At 42.2% G+C, this 12,561-nt stretch overlaps 1 protein-coding gene across 2 annotated transcripts in view; it reads right to left on the reverse strand.

Annotated features, from left to right (window-relative positions):
• Window positions 1-12,561, reverse strand: part of LOC118084239 (uncharacterized) — a 281,031-nt gene that overhangs the window by 15,339 nt on the left and 253,131 nt on the right. For both annotated transcript variants that reach the window (XM_060270659.2, XM_060270658.2), the window contains exons 54-56: window positions 5,513-5,530; window positions 5,368-5,403; window positions 3,771-3,797 (exon numbers count right to left, since the gene is read on the reverse strand). In XM_060270659.2, the coding sequence (XP_060126642.2) occupies window positions 3,771-3,797; window positions 5,368-5,403; window positions 5,513-5,530 (81 nt within the window). The remainder of the gene's footprint in view (window positions 1-3,770; window positions 3,798-5,367; window positions 5,404-5,512; window positions 5,531-12,561) is intronic.

Genomic DNA, 12,561 nt, shown 5'->3' on the forward strand with positions numbered 1-12,561 from the left:
TTTTTAGTGCCAATTGCTGCGCCTGTTGGATTTCCGAGAGCTTCAAGCTGGGGAGGCCCAGTTCAAAGCCGCCTTTCCAGCATGGGAGATCAATAATTTGATTTTATTTGCATTTTAAGAAGTAACAGCCCAGTAGGGTGGGTCATAATTGCCCCCCCTGAAAATGTTTCCTCCCTTGATCTTAGCTCAGGCATATTTCTCTCCTATTGCCACCTTCAGTTTTTGCAACAGTTTTACATTATGTCTATTTGCCAGACTACATTCTACTAGTGATCAATATTCATTAATTTTTTCTCCCAATGTATTCCTATGGGATTCGATTTACATTTTTTTCCGACTTACGAATGTGCATTCGGAATGCATTAAATTCGTAAGTAGAGGTACCACTGTAATTCCTTACTTCTTAATTGGTCCATATCTGAAGTATATAAATGAAGTAAAGCTAAATGCTGGGGTTGCCCGAGATATGGAGATAAAACTTCATTCCCAAATTGCTCTGTTTGTGGACATCCTCACTACATATGTTGCTATACACCAAAATTTGGTATCCTCTGTAGCACAACTATGAATTCTTATGTTGTCTGGGCAAGCAAAGTAGGATTTGTTTAACCTAAGTATGGTTTGTCTCAAACAAGCCAACTTCAACTGTGGATTGCGAAACTGTCCTATTGCATTGTCAATATGAACCGCAGTTTAGGGCTTGGACATAACACTAAACTCTAGTTGTGTGGCAATGTCCCTCCTCCCATGAGTAAATAAGAAACAAGACGCAGATGATAGATTTAAGTGGGCGAATATGGCCACAACTTTATTGGTTATTGGCTTACGCATTGGAACTTAACTGACAATGTCTGACACCACCCCGTGTGTTGCAGTCTGGGAGAAATTAACCACCAGAAAGGAGCCCAGTGATGTACATCTACCGGAACCCCTCCTGTGGCCACCGTTGGGGCGTGCCTTACGGCCCTGACCTCTGCAGGCTCCGGACCAAGCTCCGCCCCCAGAAACCTTTAACGGAATATTTCTCCATTTCCTGAGGCAGCTGATGACGCAACCTGCCCCCCCCATTCTTCTTTTTATGCAACTTTCCAATGCCTACCGCCAAACCAAAGTTGTGACGAATTGCTATGAGGTAGGCGAAAAAAGCATTATGGCTAGCCCATGTGGGAAAAGTCCTACCCGGCCCCTGGCCAACCAGGCGACCAACCAAAGTCCATAGCAGCGTCGGTCTAGCCTAAAGGGTGGGCGGGCGGTTGAAGTGGACGCGCTGGTGAGCGGGGCAAAAGAGGCTGAGTTCCTGTCTCCGGGCCGTTTAAAAGGGGGCAAGCCCCGACCCCGGCTGACCTAATTGGTCGGCTAGGGGATAACGGAGGCGGGAACGGCCCATCGCAAAGGGGGCTAAGATCTCAGCCCCCATCGTGAGAGTTGGTCGGGGCCTGCCCACAATGCCACCTCCATCGCAGGCGCGGAAGTGGGTTTACTGTAAACGAAAATGGAAGCCACACTTAACAATGTGCTAATAGCCATTTCCTTTGGGTTTTTCATCTGAAAAGTTTGCAGCTTGGTGGCCATACAAAAACTTAACTTGACAACATCCATAACAAAAACTGAAATAACTGCAGAGTAAGGTGGGTCATAATTTTTTTTTTTTTTAAATGTTCCCTCCCTTGATCTTATCTCAGGCGTACGGTATAAACATAGTCAAATTTCAAATTGGGGACAAATCGCTTAATATTTAGACCCTGCTCCTCCGGATTGAAATTTGGCCTCACTACGAGTGATGAAAACATAGGAATTTGACTCCTTTCATTCTCAGTATATTGTGACCACTTCCTTAACAATTCCAAAATTCAAGTGCCATTCACAAATGGTTGAACATGCAGTGAAGGAGGTTACTAGAGCATCTAGGATAGTTATTGGAGAGAAAAGACGTGACGCTACCATCAAAACAACAATGAACAATCACTCTAAATTCCCCAAACAAGAGACAAAGAAGGACTTTGCGCCAAAATAGACGTTTAGTGTCATGCATAAAAGCATATTTTTAGCATGATATAAGATGGTGTACATGTACAATGTATATATTGCGTAAGGCATAATTTTATTAATCACACAAAATGTAAGCATTTAGTACAATTTATACCAAGTACAGAGGTGCCTCGCTAGACGAATTTAATTAGTTCCAAGGGTCAATTCGTATAACGAAAAATTCATCTAGCGAATCCCATAGGCATACAGTGGGGAAAAAAATTGCCCATAGGAACACATTAATTGAATTTCAATGCATTCCTATGGGAAACCGCGATTCGCTAGACCAATTTTTCACAAAACTAATTTGTCTTGCGAGGCAACATCCGCTCGAAAAATCCTTTTGTTAAGCAAAAAATTCGTCTTACAGGGCATTCGTCTAGCGAGGCACCACTGTAAGTCTAATGTGATGTTTTGACGCAACACATAATATGAGTGGCGTTTTATTATGTTTACTTGTTTTGCACACCGTTTGCTTAATTGTTCCATAATTTTTTTTAAAACCATTGGTTCTTCATGTAAATTATTAACATGTTTTCTCTTAAATCAATAAATATTGCAGAAAATAATAGTATGCAACTATTATTGCTCTACATAAAACCTAAAATTTATGTCTATTAGTTCACAATTTAACAGACTGAGAATTAAAGGAGTCAAATGTTTATGTTTATATGTTTATACTGTACGCCTGAGATAAGTTCAAGGGGGGAAACATTTTCGGGAAAAAAATTTTTTTATGACCCATCCTAATCTGGAGGAGCAGGGTTTAAATATTAACCAATTTGTCCCAAATTTGAAATTTGACTATGTTTACACCGTGTGCCTGAGATAAGATCAAGGGAGGAAACATTTTTGATTTTTTTAAATGACCCACCCTACTGCCCAGTCTGCATTTCCTGACCCAGTACACAAACCGAAACACATTATCCTTCGAGACTCACACTTCTCTAAATGTTTTGATGCAGTTTCCCCAAGCAATGTTTACAAAAAGCACATGAAAGCAACTATATTAGTGAAAATACGCAACAATGCATTCTGTTAGGGGGAAACAGCTTGCAAAACTGCCTTTCTTGGAGAAATTTGCACTAAGATCCGGACATGTTTTCTTGAGGATTTTAAAATACAGTGGTGCCTCCCTATTCGAATTTAATTCGTAATTCGTATAACGAAAAATTCATCTAGCGAATCCCATAGGAATGCATTGAAATTTTTATTTTTATTTTTTGCCCATAGGAACGCATTAATTCAATTTCAATGCATTCCTATGGGTAACTGGACAAATTTTTCACAAAACGAATTCATCTCGCGAGGCAACCTCCACTAGAAACATCTATTCGTTAAGCGAAAAATTAGTCTTACAGGGCATTCGTCTAGCGAGGCACCACTGTATTTTATTTTTACAAAACCCTGTGGAAATGTTGAGAACTGAATTGAAGGCCTACTGTACAAAGGTAGAATGGACATTCATTGTTCTGTCCATTTTGGCCTCTGGCCTCACCCACTCCTGGCATGTGGCTCTCAAGTGGTTCGCCCAGAAGGTAATGTGGCCCTTTGGCTGAAAAATATCTCTAATCTCTGCTCGAAGGGATGGTGGTGTCTGCAACACAGGACAACCCTTTAAAACAAAATCAAAAATCTGGTGACCTAGTCATATGTATAGTTTCCCAATAGCTGACACAATTTCGTTCAGTGGTGTCCCAAAACACATGAAATCGCGAGCAGAATGAAATTTCAGAACTTACCAATGTAGCTAGCATTCCTGGGGGACCCTACAAAGTCAAGAGACAAAATGACAGGTCATATTGCGCCAAACACGTCCCTTTTGACATTACCCTTCATCCCCATTTTTAGTTAATAATTTCATGCACTGAAAATGGGGACCAGGTGATTGAGCGAGTGGTTGCTGAACAACTCCAGGCACACCTGGAAGAAGCGGACCTTTTGGATCCCTTCCAGTCGGGATTCAGGCCTCATCATGGGACTGAAACTGCCTTGGTCGCACTGGTCAATGATCTCCGGCGGGCTAGGGACAAAGGAGAGAGCTGTTTCCTAGTTCTGCTGGATCTCTCAGTGGCTTTTGACACCATCGACCATAACATACTTCTGGACCGTCTAGAAGGGTTGGGAGCTGGGGGCACTGTCATACAGTGGTTCCGCTCCTTCCTCCTGGGCCGTGTTCAGAAAGTGGGGGGGGAATGAGTGTTCAGACCTGTGGTGTCCCACTTGTGGGGTGCCTCAGGGTTGTGTCCTCTCCCCCATGCTTTTTAACATCCACATGCAGCCGCTGGGACAGATCATCAGGGGGTTTGGGCTGGGTGTTCATCAGTATGCGGATGATACCCAGCTCTACCTCTCTTTCAAATCAGAACCAGTGAAGGCAGTGAAGGTCATGTGTGAGTGCCTGGAGGCGGTTGGAGGGTGGATGGCGGCTAACAGATTAAGGTTGAATTCTGACAAGACAGAAGTACTGTTTGTGGGGGACAGGAGGCGGGCAGGTGTGGAGGACTCCCTAGTCCTGAACGGGGTAACTGTGCCCCTGAAGGACCAGGTGCACATCCTGGGAGTCATTCTGGACTCACAGCTGTCCATGGAGGTGCAGGTCCATTCTGTGTCCAGGGCAGCTCTATCTGGGATGCAGGATGAGACCCTCCCTGCCCGCGGACTGTCTCGCCAGAGTGGTGCATGCTATAGTTATCTCTCGCTTGGACTACTGCAATGCGCTCTATGTGGGGCTACCTTTGAAGGTGCCCCGGAAACTACAACTAACCCAGAATGCGGCAGCTAGACTGGTGACTAGGAGCGGACGCCAAGACCACATAACACCGGTCTTGAAAGATCTGCATTGGCTCCCAGTACATTTCCGAGCACAATTCAAAGTGTTGGTGTTGACCTTTAAAGCCCTAAATGGCCTCGGTCCAGTATATCTGAAGGAGTGTCTCCACCCCCATCGTTCAGCCCGGACACTGAGATCCAGCGCCGAGGGCCTTCTGGCGGTTCCCTCGTTGCAAGAAGCAAAGCTACAGGGAACCAGGCAGAGGGCCTTCTCGGTAGTGGCGCCCGCCCTGTGGAACGCCCTCCCATCGGAGGTCAAGGAGATAAACAAGTACCTGACATTTAGAAAACACCTAAAGGCAGCCCCGTTTAGGGAAGTTTTTAATCTGTGATATTTTAATGTATTTTGGTATTCGTTGGAAGCCTCCCAGAGTGGCTGGGGAAACCCAGCAAGATGGGTGGGGTATAAATAAATAAATAAATAAATAGATAAATAGATAAATAATAGCGGGTCCACAGTGATAGGGAAATACAAATTGAAGTATAGACAATTTTCTAAACACATACCGGAGGTCCAGGGGGTCCTCGAGGTCCCGGGGGGCCCTAGGAAGACAATGTCGATACATGTCACATTTGCTTGTTCTACTTCAAAGAGGCTTGCACAGTTTTGATGGAAGCAGCAATCTTGCTAGAATTGCTCTGCCATACTCACCTTAGGACCCTGCAATCCCTGGAACACAAAAAAAATAAAAAATAAAAATGAAGAGGGTGTGAATATGGGTCTATTTAGGGTGATGACTTTTTCATTTCATATATATATATATAAATTATTTATTCAAATTTTAAAAGATTACAGAAATAAAAAAAGCACAACAACAACACACACACACACACAAACACAAAAAATGAGGTCAAAAAAGAAAAAAAAACATCAATAAAGAGGGTGTGAATATGGGTCAATTTAGGGTGATGACTTTTTCATTCCCCCCCCTCAAAAATTATACATATATATATATATATATACACACACACACACACCCCAATTTTAAATTACAGAAATAAAAAAAGCACAACAAAAAACACACAAAAACCACAAAAGCACAAAAATAAGGTCAAAAAAGAAAAAAAGAGGGTGTGAATATGAGTTAATTTAGGGTGATGACTTTTTAAAAAAAATCTCAAAAATTATTTCCTTTTATATGTGTGTGTGTGTGTGTGTGTGTGTGTGTGTGTGTTATTTATTCAAATTTTAAAAGATTACAGAAATCGAAAAAAGCACAACAAAAAACACAAAAGCACAAAAAATAAGGTCAAAAAAGAAAAATAAGGAAATATTAGCAATTGCTCCCTTAATACAAATCATATAATACAAGAATAAGTAGAAAAAGAATTCCAATAAGTAAAAAGGAACAAAGAACAAAAGAAACAACATACCAAAAAAAGGGTCACTTCCTATTTTTCACAACATGCTTCCCTTTGTACATTGACTTTCCCTTGCTATACATCCTACATCACATACTTGTGAGCCTCTCCAGTAGGGTGGGTCAGAAAAAAAAATCAAAAATGTTTCCTCCCTTGATCTTATCTCTGGGCAGGCTGGCCTGCACCCCCTCCATTTTGGCGCCCTAGGCAACTGCCTAGTTCGCCTTAATGGACGTGCCAGCCCTGGTGGTGACTGGTGGCCAATGGGTCCAGTAGGGCAGAAGGCAGGGTGACCAAGAGCAGGTGGAGCTGGAGCCAATGTCTGGCAGAATCCACCCTCCTCCCTGCTGAGTTGTACAATAGGGTGGGTCATAAAAAAAAACACCTCGGAAATGTTTCCTCCCTTGACCTTATCTCAGGCGTGTGGTATAGACATAGTCAAATTTCAAATTTGGGACAAATCGGTTAATATTGAGACCCTGCTCCTCCAGATTGAAATTTGGCCTCACTACGAGTGATAAAAACGTAGGAATTTGACTCATTTAATTCTTAGGATGTTAAATTGTGAACTAATCGACATAAATTTTAGGTTTTATGGAGAGCAATAATAGTTGCATACTATTATTTTCTGCAATATTTGTTTACATGAAATTTATTTTACATGAAATTTACATGAAAGTTAATTTACATGAAAAATTGTAGGAGGTTACTAGTGGGAGGTGACTAGAGCATCTAGGATAGTTATTGGAGAGAAAAGACGTGACGCTACCATCAAAATAACAATGAACAATCGCTCTAAATTCCCAAAACAAGAGACAAAATAGACGTTTAGTGTAATGCATAAAAGCATATTTTTAGCATGATATAAGATGGTGTACATGCACAATGTATAAATTGCATAAGGCATGATTTTATTAATTACACAAATTGTAAGCATTTAGAACAATTTATACCAAGTACAGGGGTGCCTCGCTAGACGAATTTAATTCGTTCCACGGGTCAATTCGTATAACGAAAAATTCGTCTAGCGTATGCCATAGGAATGCATTTAATTTTTTTTAAAAAAATTTGCCCATAGGAATGCATTAATTGAATTCCAATGCATTCCTATGGGAAACCGTGATTCGCTAGACCAATTTTTCACAAAACGAATTTGTCTTGCGAGGCAACCTCCGCTCGAAAAATCTCTTCGTTAAGCCAAAAATTAGTCTTATAGGGCATTCGTCTAGCGAGGCACCACTGTAAGTCTAATGTGATGTTTTGACGCAACACATAATATGAGTGGCGTTTTATTGTTTATTTTTACTTGTTTAGCACACCGTTGTGCTTAATTGTTCCATATCATTTTTTTCAAAACCATTGGTTTTTCATGTCAATTATCAACATTTTTGATCTTAAATAAATAAATATTGCAGAAAATAGTAGTATGCAAGTATTATTGCTCTCCATAAAACCTAAAATTTAGGTTTATTAGTTCACAATTGAACATACTGAGAATTAAATGAGTCAAACTCCTATGTTTTTATCACTCCTAGTGAGGCCAAATTTCAATCTGGAGGAGCAGGGTCTAAATATTAAGTGATTTGTCCTAAATTTGAAATTATGTTTATACCATATGCCTGAGATAAGATCAAGGTAGGAAACATTTTCAGGGGGAATATTTTTATGACCCTCCCTACTCTCCAGTGTCTATTAGTAAATCCTCTCCTGTTATATTTTTTATTCTAAGCACATCACTAGATTATTTCTGTCCGTATAGTTAAAGCTATGGTTTTCCCAGTAGTGATGTATGGAAGTGAGAGCTGGACCACAAAGAAGGCTGATCGCCGAAGAATTGATGCTTTTGAATTATGGTGCTGGAGGAGACTCTTGAGAGTCCCATAGACTGCAAGAAGATCAAACCTATCCATTCTGAAGGAAATCATCCCTGAGTGCTCACTGGAAGGACAGATCCTGGAGCTGAGGCTCCAAGACTTTGGCCACCTCATGAGAAGAGAAGACTCCCTGGAAAAGACCCTGATGTTGGGAAAGATGGAGGGCACAAGGAGAAGGGGACAACAGAGGACAAGATGGTTGGACAGTGTTCTCGAAGCTACAAACATGAGTTTGACCAAACTGCGGGAGGCAGTGCAAGACAGGAGTGCCTGGCGTGCTCTGGTCCATGGGGTCACGAAGAGTTGGACACGACTAAACGACTAAACAACAACAACAACAGATTATTTTCTATATTTTCTCTCTCCAAGTCGTCTTGTACATATTTCCACCCGTCCATTATTTTTTTGCCTTGGTACATTTCTGAATTTGTCCCAATGGTTCAAGAGTGGCAGGAAAAATTGTTAGAGTACTTGAGGATGGCGAAACGAACGGCAATAATCAGAAATGTATCAAAAATTATTTCCTGTAGCACAAATGGATGAACTTTTTGCCCTCTTTAGGGGGGCTTTTAATCTTTAATCGATTATTTTATTCTTTTCTTGGAAGCCGCCCAGAGTGGCTGGGGAAACCCAGCCAGATGGGCGGGGTATAAATAATAAATTATTATTATTATTATTATTATTATTGACTAAAATGAGGTGTATTTCATTGAAATATTTAAAAAGGTCATGCACAAACCGTCTTTAATTTTTTGGTATGCCGTTTTACCATTTCGTGAAATTGTATTCACAATTCTAGATATATTTTGTATCAAATTTCGACACAACGTCGCATTCCACAATGGGGAGTGTTCTTAGCAACATAGGCTATACAAATGGCACACCTGCACAAAGTAAAAACCTCAAAACTCAGCCAGCATACCCTGCCGGGCATGCTGGGAAAAGAACCGACAGGAGAGGTAGGAAACCATCGCCCTCTAGCGGCGTCTCTACTGTTACTGCAGCTTAAAAAAGCTTCCTTGTGTGTTTGATGACCCTATATAAGGCTGTATTTTTGAATTTTAGTGTTTTGTTGGAAGCCGCCCAAAGTGTTCCCCCAGCCAGAGGGGCGGGGTATAAATAATAAATTATTATTATTATTATTATTTACTGTAGAATGATCTGTTTAGTATTTTACCCCCTAATAATCCCTTTTTTTGTTAGTCAGGTCATAGAATCATAGAATCAGAGAGTTGGAAGAGACCACAAGGGCCATCCAGTCCAACCCCCTGCCAAGCAGGAAAAACCATCAAAGCATTCTTGACATATGGCTGACAGCAACGCATGGCCAGGTAAGCTAGTAGAATCATAGAGTTGGAAGAGACCACAAGGGCCATCCAGTCCAACCCCCTGCCAAGCAGGAAACACCATCAAAGCATTCCTGACATATGACTGTCACGCCTCTGCTTAAAGACCTCCAAAGAAGGAGACTCCACCACACTCCTTGGCAGCAAATTCCACTGCCGAACAGCTCTTACTGTCAGGAAGTTCTTCCTAATGTTGAGGTGGAATCTTCTTTCTTGTAGTTTGAATCCATTGCTCCGTGTCCGCTTCTCTGGAGCAGCAGAAAACAACCTTTCTCCCTCCTCTATATTACATCCTTTGATATATTTGAACATGGCTATCATATCACCCCTTAACCTTCTCTTCTCCAGGCTAAACTGTTCGGGTTTTTGCTGAGTCAGTAGCATAAAACACCATCAGATTGCTTCTTCACTCAATCGAATCTAGGTCAAACTAATCTAGGTCAAACTAATAACATTTGGCAGAAAGCCAAGGTCTGCTTCTACCTTAGCAACAGCGTTTCTATTGGTTGAGGTTCAACACTGAGACTTGTTATCTGTGAAAGCCAGTTCAGTGTGTGTGTGGTGAGTGTAGGAGAGAAATTGCTGTATAGGTTGAGAGAGAGACAGAGAGGAGAGGATTTATTTTGCTTTGTATATAGAAACTCTGTTTTATTTTATTTTAATAAATCCTGTATATAGTTTATTCTGCGTCCAGACGTCTAGTCATTTTTTCAAGTTACCGCCAGAAGCTTCCGGAAAAACCTGCGCAAACTCTGCTGTGTTCAGGCTGCAGTCACACCTGACACTTAAAAATTCTAAGAGGTTATGGGCCCAGCACGCTTCCCCTGCGCAAACTCTGCTGTGTTCAGGCTGCAGTCACACCTGACACTTAAAAATTCTAAGAGGTTATGGGAAGGACACTGGCTGGTTCCTGGCTGGCGTGTTGGCATCAGTGAGCTGGTGAAGCCGTGGACGTGTGGAATCGTTTGGACAACAGCTGCAGCGTGGAAGTGCTGGATGCTGTGTTTCCTGTTCTCTCTCGGAGGCCGTGAGTAGCTGGTTCCAGGTTCCAGGGAACATTGCTCTCAGATGGCGTCACAACCGTTTCAGATGGCGTTTGAGCGTCTGAATGACAGCAACTACTTGCTATGGTCTGAACGCATGCAGGCAGTGCTGCAAAGGGAACATCTCTGGCAGGCTGTAAATGGGCCACCTGCAAAGCCAGATGATGAAGACCTGGATAATGACCAAAGAGCAAGGGCCACCATTATCTTGGGGCTTGAGAATTCCCAGTTACCGCATGTACGGGGGATTAAAACAGCCAAAGGTGTGTGGAAAGCGTTAAAAGACCTACATGTGCGTGAAACTGCTGTTTCCAAGTTATCTATTCGTAAGTCATTATACAAGGCGATGTTACAGCCTGGAGTGACAATGCATGATCATCTGCACAGTTTACAGATGAAGTTTGTAGAACTTCAGGAAAGAGACTGTACATTAGCCCAGGAGGAGAAAGTGTCTATCATTTTGAGCTCTCTCCCTGAAAGCTGGGACAATTTAGTAATGACTTTTGAGGCAATGAAAGAAGATGATTTAACTGTTAGTTATGTTACTGGGCGTTTGCTGGAAGAATGGCAGAAACGGGAAGACAGGTTGTTGGCTGCAGAGGCATCGACAAGCGGTCGGCTTGGAAAGAATGTGAATGCCGTTCCAGAAGGGAAGCAGCAACCACCACGTTCCTGTGAAGAGTCAGCGTATGCTGTGCGACGGTGTTTTCGGTGTGGATCGACAAAACATCTAAAACGCGGGTGCCCAGAGTTGACGAAGTATCAGCGACAAGATCAGCAGCAGCAACAGCAACAGCGGCAGAAGAAATTTTTCAAGCGTAAACAGTCGGCTCATCTTGTGACAGCCGTGGTCAAGGTTGCTAATGAGAAACAAACTGTCTGGGTGGTTGACTCAGGTGCCACTCGTCACATTGTAAATTCTGACGAGTTGTTTGTTTCAAAGAGCGTGGCACAACGTAGCCAAATTGCTCTCGCTGACGGGAGAACTTCTGAGGTACATTCGGGGGGTTCAGTGTTTGTTCCTTGTCTGCGTGAGTGCCTGGAGAATGTGTTATGTGTGCCCTCACTAAGAAGCAACTTAATGTCAGTAGATTGTTTGCTAAAAGCTGGTTTCAAAGTACATTTTGAAGAAAACAGCTGTGTTATCAAAAAGAATGGTGAGATTCTGGGAACTGCTAAGTCAGAGGGAGGTTTGTTTATGCTTAAAGCAGGTTCTCCAATTTCAGCAGTAGTCAGTGAATCTCAGCCTGTGTTGGGTAACAAAGCTGTGCATGACAACTGTGTGCATTTATTACATAGAAAAATGGGACATGCTGGTTGGAAAAGTATTTTAAAAATGCCTATGCTAGCTGATGGGTGCAAACTGAAGAATTGTAATAAATTTTTGGATTGCAATGTTTGCAAAAAAGTTAAAACCCAGAGAGTATCATTTCCCAGAAGTGATAGAGTGAGCGATACACCGCTACAGCTTGTTCATATGGATGTAATTGGTCCATTTGCTGTTAGCAGAGGTGGAGCGCGTTTTTCTTTGACTATTGTGGATGACGCAACGCGTTATTCCTGGGTTTATCCCATGAAAAGCAAGGGAGACGTGTTTACCAAGTTCAAAGGCTGGGTGGCGTCTGTGGAGAGGTTTTTTTCTCTCAAACTGAAAAGGATTCAGACGGATAAAGGTGGAGAATTTTTGTCAAATGCTTTCCGTGATTGGTTGCATAAACGGGGCATAGGGCATAGAAAAACAAACACTTTTTCTCCTGAAGAAAATGGAGTTGCGGAGAGAAAAAATAGATCTTTACAAACTATGATGTTTTCTATGATTGAAGATGCTGGGTTACCAATGTCCTTTTGAGCGGAAAGCATGGTTACATCTTGCTATCTTCAGAACAGACTATTCCATCAAACCATTGGTACAACTCCTTATTTCAAATTGTTTGGAAAGAAACCTAAAGTAGGTTCCGGTTTCCGCCTGCAGGAATGGCGGACCTGTTTTCCATCTCTCTGACCTTCGTAAGGAATTTGGCGGTTGCTAGGGGAGTAAATGGCAACCCCCTACCCTCTCCGGGGGTTACGGAGAGG

The sequence above is a fragment of the Zootoca vivipara genome, chromosome Z2 (genome assembly GCF_965207765.1).
Source record: "Zootoca vivipara chromosome Z2, rZooViv2.hap1.1, whole genome shotgun sequence".
In the NCBI taxonomy this organism is placed as follows: Eukaryota; Metazoa; Chordata; class Lepidosauria; order Squamata; family Lacertidae; genus Zootoca; species Zootoca vivipara.